Source organism: Corythoichthys intestinalis, chromosome 6 (genome assembly GCF_030265065.1).
Source record: "Corythoichthys intestinalis isolate RoL2023-P3 chromosome 6, ASM3026506v1, whole genome shotgun sequence".
Taxonomy (NCBI): domain Eukaryota; kingdom Metazoa; phylum Chordata; class Actinopteri; order Syngnathiformes; family Syngnathidae; genus Corythoichthys; species Corythoichthys intestinalis.
The window spans coordinates 46934786-46947249 of NC_080400.1; the positions used below are offsets into that span (position 1 = coordinate 46934786).

A 12464-nucleotide genomic window follows, 5' to 3' on the forward strand; every position below is an offset into this window, starting at 1 on the left:
ATATGGCCAAATCTACACAGAAATGGTTCACCAGACACAAAATCAAGCTCCTCCCGTGGCCATCTCAGTCCCCAGACCTCAACCCCATTGAAAACCTGTGGGGTGAGCTGAAGAGGAGAGTACAGAGGAGAGGACCCAGGTCTCTGGATGATTTAGAGAGACTCTGCAAAGAGGAATGGCTGAAGATCCCGCTGTGTCTTTTCCCATCTTGTGAAACATTATAGGAGAATATTAGCTGCTGTTTTGTTGGCAAAAGGGGGTTGTACAAAGTATTAACATGAGGGGTGCCAATAATTGTGGCACACATTATTTGATGTCAAATAATTATTTCTTTATGTGGGATTTTTTTCCCCACTGAATAAATGCACTTGTATTGAAGGTTGGATTTTACTTTTTTCCATATTATTTAGGAAAAAAAAAAATAGACGCTAAAAAACACATAATTATTATAATACCAATAATTAAGGAGGGCACTGTATATATATATATACACATTAATAAATGGTTTTTAAGCACTTCAAATGTAATCATAGTGAAGTTTTAAACATGTTACTGTCCCACCGAATTACTTTTAAACAAGAATAAAGCATAAAAAGGTTAGTCTTTATTAAATGCTTCATTGAGTGAGTCAACTCAAATCTGCTCATGCAGCTCACTTACACACAATGAGTTGCCACAGCAACTGTTTAACAAGTTAAACGATGTTTGACGCATGCTGCGCTTTGAAGCTTCGGGTTCAAGGCATCTGTGTCAAGATCAAACATTAAACGTCTGTCAATCATCGTAAACTTTAATAAGCAACTTCAGTGCACTGCCTGAGTAAAAAAAGAGCAGGGAGAGGGATGGGTGGAGGGTGAGACTAGGCGATCAGCTCGGGACAGCTCATCTGTATTCATTAATATATATCTTTTTTATTTAAAAAAAATCTGCAATGGACTGAGGGCGCCAAGTTGCGAGCGATGACTGTATATATGTCTTTTTTTTCTTGCAATTTCTTATACTATCTACTTCATTATAGGTATTGACGGTTGGGTGAGGTTAGGTATATAGAATGATTCAAATGTGTTTGGCTGTTGTTTTATTCTGGTTTTACCCCAATTTTAAATTTAATGTGGCGTCTCAGTAGCGCTTGGAACGGATTGGGGCATTTACATGTAAAACGAGTCTCTATTTACGAAATTTTCGGGTTACAAGACTTTTCCCAAAACCAAATAATGTCACAAGTAGAGGTACAACTGTAATGTGGTAAAGCTATAAGGTAATGTCTTTAATGGTTAATGTTACGGAGTTTACCATTTAATTTGATTTTTTTGTTCTATTTTCTAAAGACATATATGTACAGTGGGGAGAACAAGTATTTGATACACAGTCAATGGGAAAACCCATTGGCAGTGTATCAAATACTTGTTCTCCCCACTGTATGTATGCATGTCATAACAAGCCAATTTGGAATTATTTTCCCCCCCAGTTTGTTATTAATTATTCGAAAAATGATTGAAATTAGTAAATTGTTAAAAGCTAACTGAAAATAAAACAATAGGCCTACGCACCAGAGCATTTGACCTAACCCTATATTTACGTTTTCTCATCCTTATGACAAGCACTTTAACCAATTTGCTGAGCAGATAAAGTAGAGTATATAAATCACAATTTACCAGCGCATTGACTTCACTACAGGCTAGGGCTCGATTATGGACGATGTCTCTCTTCAGAACGATGAGGAGGAAGAGGAGGCCCAGCATCACGTAGCCCAGATTGCTGAGGATATTGTTGAAAGCACTGCGTAGTGCAGCGGTTGAGTGTCAATCATCATAACATAGCTGAAATAATGCTGAAGTGATGGTTTGTTTGAGCAGATACAAACCTTAGTGCCCCCAGAGGGTGGGCACACATAAAGTTGTAGTAGCAGATATCCTGATTCCCGGTGACATTGACAACCTAAAAGACACATTTATAGTATAAATAATACGTTGCATATTGTCTTTATGTGTTTTTACCCCCTTAGCATACCGTTTGATATGTAATGACCAGCTGGACAACTGGTAAAGCATAGAACACAGCAATGGTAGCGATGTTCCTGATGGGAATATAGTCATAAATTGTTTTAGATTATCTGTTGGATGTTAACTAAAAACAATGATAGTGTAAAAATTGGGGTAGGTATGACTCTCATTTTCTCACCAGAAGTAGATTTGATATTTCTTGCTCAGCACCCTCTTGTCTTTGCGCGACAGGTCAGACACACAAAGGTACTTCTGTCATTAGTACAGGACACAGGGACACAATTATTGGTAGCCATACAGTAAAATCATTACATAAATTTCAAAGTAATGCTGACGTGAAATGTAATTTCTTATTTTTTCCTCTGTATCATGATGTTAAGTCCCAAATTTTAGGGATGGAAATGACAAATGATCAATTTAAAGTATTTGGCTCATTATGTCGAGCTGATTGTGAATTTATCACATTTTGAACAACAAGGAGGAAAAAAAAAAAAAAAGCATGTCATGCATTTCTAATCCAGATCTGCAGCCAATTGATCATTATAATGAGAATCTTTTTTTCAGCTGATTTTTACAGATAAAGCTTAAATACAAAACAAACAAAATATATTTTTTAAAAAAAGCATAACACTAGTCAAATGCGCGTCCCTTGCACACATTTTATTGATTCAACGTTTGTTAGATGGAGGTAGAAATATTTGAAATTTTTGTGTTGTTTCAGGAGTCTACTTTTCAATGGAAATTATCTGGAAATTCACACTTGTTGTACTGTAAACAAAGAACAAACAATGCAGAACATTTTGTCTTGTTAAATGCCAATGTTGAAAAATAATATTTTCTATGTTTTGACTTGGATTTACTGTAGTTTTAACTAAGTTCTTGATTTGAAAATAAAACTCGCACTGTTTTCAAGAAATAATCATATTGACCTTTTGATGGTTTTAACCCAGTTTTTGCAATAATACCTTGTATATTGTTTTCATGAAATAATCACATTGACCTTTTGGTAATGTTAACCCAGTTTTTGCAATAACACCTTGTATACTCCCACCTTGCCAAATTTTCAAGAGATCATAACTCACATCAAAACGGTGCTTACCTTCGTGCGAACAATGTTTTTGTCTGAGTCGATGTCATCCAGTGTGTCATAGTCATCCTCCTCTATGGAGCTCAATGACTCCTGTCTTGTTCTTCCGATATTTTTCCAACCAGACCGCTCTAATGGAAAGGAAAACAGCTTTTAGTTAACCAAGATAATGGATTTAATTCTGACAGGATTAAGATTGAAGACAAGGCATTCTAAAGACACCACATATCATTAAGTTTCCTGCAGACACAACATCTGCTTTCAAGCACATTTATTTCAGTGTAGCCCGATTAGAGGACCAGTTTTTCATTCTCAACAATACACACTGATTGACATTACGGCAATTAGGTTTGGCGTATAACTGACTGTGACAAATACGTATGTAGCATAGTATCACCAAAGAATTTGAGTGAGGACTGGTCAATGTTTAAAGGCTTCCTTCCTAATGAAAAGTACCACAGGAGGGAGCAAAGCGCCAAACAAGTAGTTCATATGCTCAGTTTGATGACACTCTGCGGGAAAGACTTCTGTAGAAAGTGATAAGGGGATTTAGTAACAATGTACATACCCATGTAGTTGTCAGCTGAAGTGGCACTGTCTATTGAGGGAGCACTTTCAGTGATTGCTTCTGAACTGACGGTGCTGTCTGTTGGAGGAAACAATGACTCAATTTAAGCTCCCAAAGAAAAAAAAATTAATCAAAAACTAAAGACAAAAGCAAAACTCACCAAGGGAGCCATATTCATTAGGTGAAGCTGCAATCTTGCCTGTAGATGTTGACACATACTCAGTGATTGTATTGTGATTTGTTAAAGCAAAACATTTTTTTTATTACTATCTTCATTAAAATCTAATCAATTTCTGTTTCGTGTGCTTGACAAAGCCATTTACTTTATTTCATGCCTTGGTGCCACATTGCAACATGTGTCAATTACCTACAATTGTCTTAGATGAGTAAGAGCTTTGATTGCAGAAGTGGGTAGTAACGTGTTACATTTACTTGAGTAACTTTTTGAGAAAAATGTGCTTTTAAGAGTAGTTTTACTAAGCCGTACTTTTTATTTTTACTTGAGCAGATTTGTGAAGAAAAAAACTTTTAATCCGCTACTTTGGACTACTCTAGTTATTACATTTTTCTTCTTTATTCTACATATTAGATTTTCCTTTTTTTTTTTTTGTCAGAGATGCACAGTGGCTCTACCAGTTTCAACAATGAGACGTCACAACAATAATCACATGACTCCATTATACCAATCAGACTCAAGTTTACCGTTCTATAATCACGCCGGCCTGCTTAATAACGTGGAGTCTTTAAAGCACCGTAAAAATGAAGTACCGTATTTTCCACACTATAAGGCGCACCTTCAATGAATGACATATTTTAAAACTTTTTTCTATATATAAGGCGCACCGCATTATAAGGCGCATAGAATACACGCTACAGTAGAGGCTGGGGTTATTTTATGCATCCATTAGACGGTGCTGCGCTAAAGGGAATGTCAACAAAACAGGAATACAACAGCAAGGCAAAACATGTAGTGCAACATAGTGGACACAGTATATCACATAGTGGAGGGGAACTTTTTCTTTTCCACAGTCACCCTTTTTGTGTTAGGTGGGTATATTACAATAGTGTTATTTGTGGTTTTCTTAATATAATGGTGCAATTTTGTAAGCCCGTTCTTGTTTGCAAATTTGTATAAATCTGCCACGAAAAAAACTGTTGCGGCTCAATATTGATTCATATACTAGTATAAGGCACACCAGATAATAAGGCGCACTGTCAGCTTTTGAGAAAACTTAAGGCTTTTAGATGCGCCTTATAGTGCGGAAAATACGGTATTTAACATAGAGCGCTGCCATCAACATGAGTCGAAAGCGCGGCTTTTAACCTCTCTCCAACTTTTTATTTGACACAGATTGACAATGGAAAACTGGAGATATGATCCTTTTAGTTTCATAATAGTATGTATGTTTTCTCCACAAGGGGGCCCTCGAGCTCGTTGGAAGAATGATGCTTCATTTCTGAAGATTTTTTTTTCTCTGAATGATTGTTTTTTATGCCTTTAGTTTATGTGGTTATGTAATAGGTTATAGTTACAGTATAATGATAACAGTTCATATAGATAACTTTGTGCTGAGAAAAAAAAAGGCTATTGTTCAGAAAAAAAATCAAACATCATAAGGAGTGACTCACAATGTTACTCTTGGCTTGAGTATTCTTTTGACCAAATACTTTTTTTTACTTGTACTTGAACATTTTTTGGATGACTACTTTTGCCTGAGTATTATTATTTTGGAGTAACACTACTCTTAAGGCTGGACTACACCAGGCGCGTCAGCATTGCCGACGCATCAACACAGTGAAATGCGGCCGTTAAAGTCAAGAAGCGAATGCTCATTAGTTGTGGGGCGGCTGTGTTTCAGACGCGTCCCAGAAGCGGTTCGACGCATCGCACTCGAAACGAACGGCAGAGTTTATTATTTTTCACGAGACGCAAGCCTCCTGTGTTAATACTACTAGGTAGGATCTGGCAGACCGGAAATCACTCATGTAAAAAATCGGTGGATCCAGTCAATTTTCAAAATAATATGCTACTAATTTTATTAATTTCTGCGTGGCACTTTAGCTTGAAAAATAAATAAATAAATAAATAAAATTTTTAACCGTTTAAAAGAAAAAACATTATTCATTGAGGCATTTCATTTGTAAAATATATGTTAAAATCTTTGTCATTGCAATTGTTTTTCTCTTTAGCACAGGACTTCGTTTTTCTTTCTTTCAGAAGAAAAGCTGACCAATACACGGGATCTGAAAGGCAAACAATTGTTGTATTGTTATCTTTAAATACCCACTACTCTCACGCGTTCTTGCAATCTTTGCATGAACTGATTGAGCCGCTCCACAGACGCTCTGCTCGTAAAACACATCCTGTGGAAATTGGGGGAGAGTGTGAGCTGTGCCTTGACGTGCCGGCAACGCTCACGTGCCGCAGATGCGCCTGGTACATTACCGGGTTTACTTGAGTAAAATTTTTGGCTACTCTACCCACCTCTGTTTGATAGTACAGGTGAAAAGCCCATCTAAAATAAAAGTTACTTTGCTGCCATCTTGTGGTACCACTAGGCAAATACAAACTACCGTATTTAGCGCTCATCAACTACTCACTGATTTTTGCTATTTGTCGTACGGCACTGTTACATTATTCCCCACAATCTATAAACAGATTAGATTGACCAGAAAGCCATTGTATCTGATAGCTGAAGACATGAGGGGCTTCGTATTGAATCAGAATACAGAATATATTGATATATTGAATCAGAAATGGGATTGCAGAACGATGTGAGATGGTAACTGATGGCAGGATGATGAAAGTTTAAACAGCTGTGTTCATCTTACAAAAAAAATCATCAGTGGCCAATGCAAAATGAGTGGTTATGCATGTAAACTATTGTTAATTATGCTACTAGTGTCTCTAATTACTGTTGCCCTCTATGAACCAACAAACTACAACAATTTATTCATTCATTGCTCAGAGTGAGAATATAGTAAATGCTTTGGTTTTGAAAGCCATGTTACTGTACAAAATTAATTGATCCACTGCATTAACTAACAAGCAAAATACAAGTGTGTTAATACCATCTGTGTTTTTCCCAAGCAGAGAAGCTACAGCACACGTTAGCAGGAGAGAGAGAATAAAAGAGATTGTAGAGTTAATAAATACTCCCCACACACTCATTAGAATCCTTATTTGACTGGTCCATTAGAGCAGGTTTACCTGTCTCAGCAGGTGATGTGTCAACAATATTCTGGAAAGTTTCCCTCCTCTTGGCTCTACATAAACCACAAGGGGGAAAAATTGTGGTTTTATTGCTTACAATAGTACAGCGTTGTGATCTGCGCTATCAGGCATTTGCAAACTGTGGCAAATCCAAATATTGTGAAAACTTAGATTTTGTTATTGTTTTGTTACTCTTACCGTTTCTTCTCCAGACAGGCCACCAGTAGAGTGAGCAGGTAGAAAGATAGGAAAATACCCAGACAAAACAGCATGCCCATCACATATACCTCCGCTGTGCAAAGTGAATACAGATACATTTTAATACTGAAGACATCTACAAACATGTTGTTAACATTCATCATTATCAAATTCTGAATATGTCAGATTAAAAAAAGCACAGTCTACATATTACATGAAATCACAATACATTCACAGAATGTCACATTTGCAAAAAAAGTATCTTACATTTTATAGCCGGGGAGACCACAACATTGAGGGTTTTGCTGCGGTTACCGGCATCGATCAGCTCATCTGGGCGTAATGGGTAGAAGCGCAATGGTCCACCACAGGCCTCGTCTTCTGTTTTTACCACTACCACCACATAAAAACTGTTGCTAGGGAAATCTTTTCTCTGGAAAAAAGGCAGAGTGGTTGACAAAAGTTTAGTTTATTTTTTGTTAAAGTATTTCTAATGTGGTGGGATTTAGGATTACAAAGGGATGGTGAGTTTTAGAAATACTGCAGATTAAAAACTTTCCTTTAGAATTAGTTAAATTTCTGTGATTTAACTGGTAAATTGAGGGTGATAAAGATACCACATTTAGATTCCATTTATCCTTCCTTCTGTTCCAAACACAGAGCAAAAAAGTAAATTCCATTTTTCCATTCCCAGTTTGTTTTTAATATAAAAATTTAAATGTTCCTCTAGTCCTGTATATTCCCTTGGAAAGTTTGCAATATTTAAAATTACCAGAATTTTTCAACACTATTCTGATTTAGTGATTCCTAATTTCAGAAGTACCTGCACTGTGATGGCACCTTTTTTGGTCATAGTCTGATACATCCCAATGAAGGCTACGTTGTTGTCGAGGTCATAAACAGGGCACTAGAATAGAAAGAAAAACGAAGGAGTGTCAATTAAATAATTAAAGAGATTAAAGAACAGGGGGAGCTACAAGACATTGTACCTGGATGTCCTGGATGGACATAACAGAGCAGGGAAAATTCATGTCTGAGCTGACCTTCACAATCACAGTGTCCACCCCTTCAGGAAATACATACTTGAAGTACTGAGAGAGGAGTCAAAAGAATTAGCAACAAAGATTTTTTGAAAGAGAGGGGGTGTTAAACATGTTCTACATATGCTGCATTGCGGAAATAGCGCTTTCTCTTAGAGCTTGTCTACCTTTGAACGGACAAACAACACCTATTACAAATGACCTCCATGTGGAAAAAAAAGTTGCTTAAAGGATTGAAGTACGCAAATGGCAGATTTCTAAGACCTCTGATAATGGAGAAAGTACTGTTTATATGCAAAAAATGGCCTGACTTGCAACGGGCATGAAAATGGGTCAGGGGTTAAAAAGGTGCGAACCCAAACGACTAATTTCTCCTGATTAGTCAGCCGACTATTTTTACGATTAGCCGACTAATCTGATAATTCCCCCCCCCCCCATTTTTCTTTACTATTTTAGCAATGAAATTTTTTATGGCGCTTATTTTGGAAAACTTAAATTCTTTATTAAAGTACAAATAAACACGTAAATCAACAACAATAAATCACAAATAAACAATGAGGCAAATTGCTGAGAGCATTACCTAGTGCAAAAGAATGGAATGTAAACAGATTCAGAACACTGACTTCACCTTTCCAAGATGATTCAAAACAATTACACAAAAAAATATCTAGCATTAATATTATCTACTATATATACTAGTGTTATAATAATTATTCATTTCCAATCACATTTTTCATAAAGGATGTCATTTTAAAGCTATTCTTAGTGTTGAATCTAAATTCTGAAGCATGTGGGATTAACTCCAGAAATCTTTATTTATATGACAGACATGACATGCTTTTATTTTTAAATGTTTACCTGAAGTACGTTCGCTAAATCGCCAACCCGAAGCTTTACACTCTGCTATAAAGCACTTTTTGCCATTGCATGTGGTGTCAGTAATCAATTTTTTATTCATTTGCAAATGCTGTTAAATCGTTCGTGTTTTAGAGAAGACATTGTGACACGCAACACTGATAGACTCGAACACAGGTGCCTGGGACAATGGATATTACTAACAATACGAGAAAAGGAGGGCAAACTGTTAATTGGCTGAGTTTTTTTAATGAATTGAACAAGAGTATTTTCACTGGGATGTACAGGTGTTGTCTGTCCCTTTAAGTTGCTTAAACCTAGAACAGAGTCAATATTATGTCAGAAACAGAATAACTAAAGAATTGGGTTTCAAGTTCACATAAAATGTTAAATCCTCAGAATACGGAAACTGTCCCAAAGAGCAACTTACAACATCAGCTCAATTTTTGAGGCACAAGTTCAAATAAGTATGACTTCCTGTTATTGTGTAACACTAAATCTTCCCACATTCTTTTGCTTCAAGTGTAACGTTAAATCTTCCCACATCCTTTTACTGAAACTGCACGTCCTTCACTGTCTTTTTTTTTTGCTCATACAGTAATTCCAACCAGAGCCATGAATACCTGAGGTTGAGACGGCGATGCAGTGAAGCTGAATGTTGTGTCTGTCCTGAAACAAAGTTATAAAAAGCAAGTTAGACAATTCAATTGCAGTTAAGACCTCACACCCTTTTTCCCATCAAGAACAAGTTTTATTTGGCAGTATAGTACAGCATGATAATTCCATTATGGCGTGAAGCTGGTAAAGTGTTAGAAAACGTTTGTGCATACCCAGAGTGCGTTTTGCTTGCGTCAAACACTATTCATTCCAGTACCCTGGAAACCTGCACTAGTCAGACTAAACGACAGGCTTATCACATGGACATCTTTGGTCATGAAGTGCCTTTGCCTCATGCTGGACCACCTCAAGAGCATCAAAGGACTTCAGCTGGGCACCCTGTCTATCAAGCAATCTGTGCTCCAAATGTGTCCTTCCTCCATTGTTATTCTCCCGCGACACTAATGACTGCACCTCAACGAACCCAGCTGTCAAACTACAGTTTGCAGACAGGCCTCATTGAAGACAGTGTCTGCACATCAACAGGAGGCGGAGCAATTGTTGCTCTTGTGCAACCAACATAACCAGACTGAAAACGCTCAAGACTGAAAAGATGATTACGGGCTACTGAAGACACCCTTGCCATAGCCGCCCCTCACGCTGTTCAACTGCCCTTTATCTATCATCGAGACCTTTAAGTTTCTGGGTATTATAATCTCTAAAGACCATGAATTGGAGGCCAATGTCAACTCCAACCTTCGAACGGCCCGTTCTGTAAAGCAGATATTGAATCATGCTTTGCTCATCCATCACAGTCTGGTTTGATGCTGTGAGAGGGACAAAATCTGACTGCAAAATTATCAGCGGCCTCTTACCCACTTTTGAGGACTTGCACACTGAACTTAGATAAAAACAAGCAAACTACTTTTGGATGTTCTACATTAAGAGGTGCCAGAGTGCAGCTTGCAAGACGAGCACATAGTTGGATCGGCGTGAAGTGGCATGGTCTATAGTTCTACCTCAAGTACGCCCCTGCCCTAACCTCAACCACATAATTTCTTGCATTATTGCTTCACCCACCTAGCAAAGACATCCCCGCCTTGAGTCATTGCTAGAAACGCCTAGCACGACATGCCCCAGTTCACAAGTCACATCGCTGTCTTGCAGGCTGCAGACAAATACCATTGTCTATAATACCTTTTTCAGCTCTTTACCATAGGTAGGCGCTGTCAATCCATACACAGAAAAACCTGCAGGTACTCCTACAGCTTCTTTCCTCCAAACTTTTTAAACATTTGACTTCCAATTTTATAGCAGCTCCTTGACAACATTTTTCCTATCTGTTTTAACAGTATTACCATAATAACTATTGTAGGCTCACCTTCAGAAATGTACATAATTGTTGTTGATTAGTATCCCACGCTATTACTATACACAAAACTGGAACACTTTAAATGTTCGAGAATTATTTGCACATCTATATAATCAGACGACTTGTCAGATTATACTGTATTGCATAAAGGCTACATCATTTGTACAGTTCTCAACAATGTTATCACAATTACTGCAATTTTGGTCCCTTTACACTGCATTGTTGAGAAATTCAGCATCACTTGCATATCTTTCATTGTTCAGTACTAATGTGCTAATAGTGTTTTATATGACTAAATGGTTGTCTGTACTTACGTGCTATGACTCGCTCATAGATTTTTTTTTCCCCCAGAAAAATTTAGGTTTGAATGATGTCATTGCATATTGTGATCGATTAGTATTAAATAACTTTGGCCAAATTTGTGCAAAATACCACTATAATCCTACTGCTCACATTATCTAACAGATAAATTATGAAACTTTCAGATTACTTTTGTAGCAATGCATTTTAATTCCACTTGATTTTTACGCTCAATTGTAACAACAAAGTGGAGTTTTAATGCTGACCAATTAATGAACAAGTCTTCACATCCACCCCTCCATCATATAATATGTTAAAAAAAAAAAAAAAGTGTGTGTGACAGTGCTGAACCACACCATATGGCCTGGAATATTGCATATTATGTGGTATAAAATAATGTCACTTACTGCAATGTAAAGCTTTCAACTCGGCTGACTCTAAGCTGGTAGTTAGTACCCTGGCTGGAAAGTGTTGACACATCCACAAAGAAGTACTGGGTCTCTGATGCAGCCCGTGTCGGAGGCTGGCATAATGTGCGGCCTAAATGATTGTACGGGTACTTTCTCTGGTATCTGGACAGAGTAGAGAATACATATACAAGTATTCAAAATAAATACATAAAACAAGACAGACAAACAAAATTGAAAACTAATAATAAAAAATAGACGTTAAATATTTATACACGTCAAAATTCCAACTAAATATTGTTCAATTTTATCCAAGAAGATTACATTATATGTCTATTGCCTTGTATAACTAATACAGGGGGTCCTGAGATTACCATGGTCTCGATGCATGGTATAAAGTTTAGTTGTTCCGAAAAGTAAGAAATTGTATGTATATACGTATACTAGTACATACAGTGGGCCAAATAAGTTTTTAGTCAACCACCAATTATACCATGAGAGACAGAATGTGGAAAAAAACCCAGATGGGTAAACCTCAACCATGAGAGACACAATGTGGAGGGAAAAAAACCCAGAAAATCACATTGTTTGATTTTTAAAGTATTTATTTCCAAATTAGAGTGGAAAATAAGTATTTGGTCACCTACAAACCAGCAATATTTCTGGCTGTCAAAGAGGTCTAACTTCTTCTAACGAGGTCTAACGAGGCTCCACTCATTACCTGTATTAATGGCACCTGTTTTAACTCATTATCGGTATAAAAGACACCTGTCCACAACCTCAGTCAGTCACACTCCAAACTCCACTATGGCCAAGACCAAAG

General features: G+C 37.1%; 1 protein-coding gene across 2 annotated transcripts in view; it reads right to left on the bottom strand.

Annotated features, from left to right (window-relative positions):
* Positions 1 to 12464, bottom strand: part of sidt2 (SID1 transmembrane family, member 2) — a 32764-nt gene that overhangs the window by 5811 nt on the left and 14489 nt on the right. Inside the window, exons 3-17 of one of the 2 annotated variants that reach the window (XM_057838365.1) lie at positions 11642 to 11806; positions 9589 to 9634; positions 8060 to 8161; positions 7894 to 7977; positions 7338 to 7503; positions 7071 to 7164; positions 6870 to 6925; positions 6731 to 6757; positions 3819 to 3857; positions 3659 to 3736; positions 3103 to 3221; positions 2182 to 2255; positions 2011 to 2077; positions 1865 to 1938; positions 1656 to 1779 (exon numbers count right to left, since the gene is read on the bottom strand). In XM_057838365.1, the coding sequence (XP_057694348.1) occupies positions 1656 to 1779; positions 1865 to 1938; positions 2011 to 2077; positions 2182 to 2255; positions 3103 to 3221; positions 3659 to 3736; positions 3819 to 3857; positions 6731 to 6757; positions 6870 to 6925; positions 7071 to 7164; positions 7338 to 7503; positions 7894 to 7977; positions 8060 to 8161; positions 9589 to 9634; positions 11642 to 11806 (1315 nt within the window). The remainder of the gene's footprint in view (positions 1 to 1655; positions 1780 to 1864; positions 1939 to 2010; positions 2078 to 2181; positions 2256 to 3102; positions 3222 to 3658; positions 3737 to 3818; positions 3858 to 6730; positions 6758 to 6869; positions 6926 to 7070; positions 7165 to 7337; positions 7504 to 7893; positions 7978 to 8059; positions 8162 to 9588; positions 9635 to 11641; positions 11807 to 12464) is intronic. The other variant, XM_057838366.1, reaches the window with a different exon arrangement.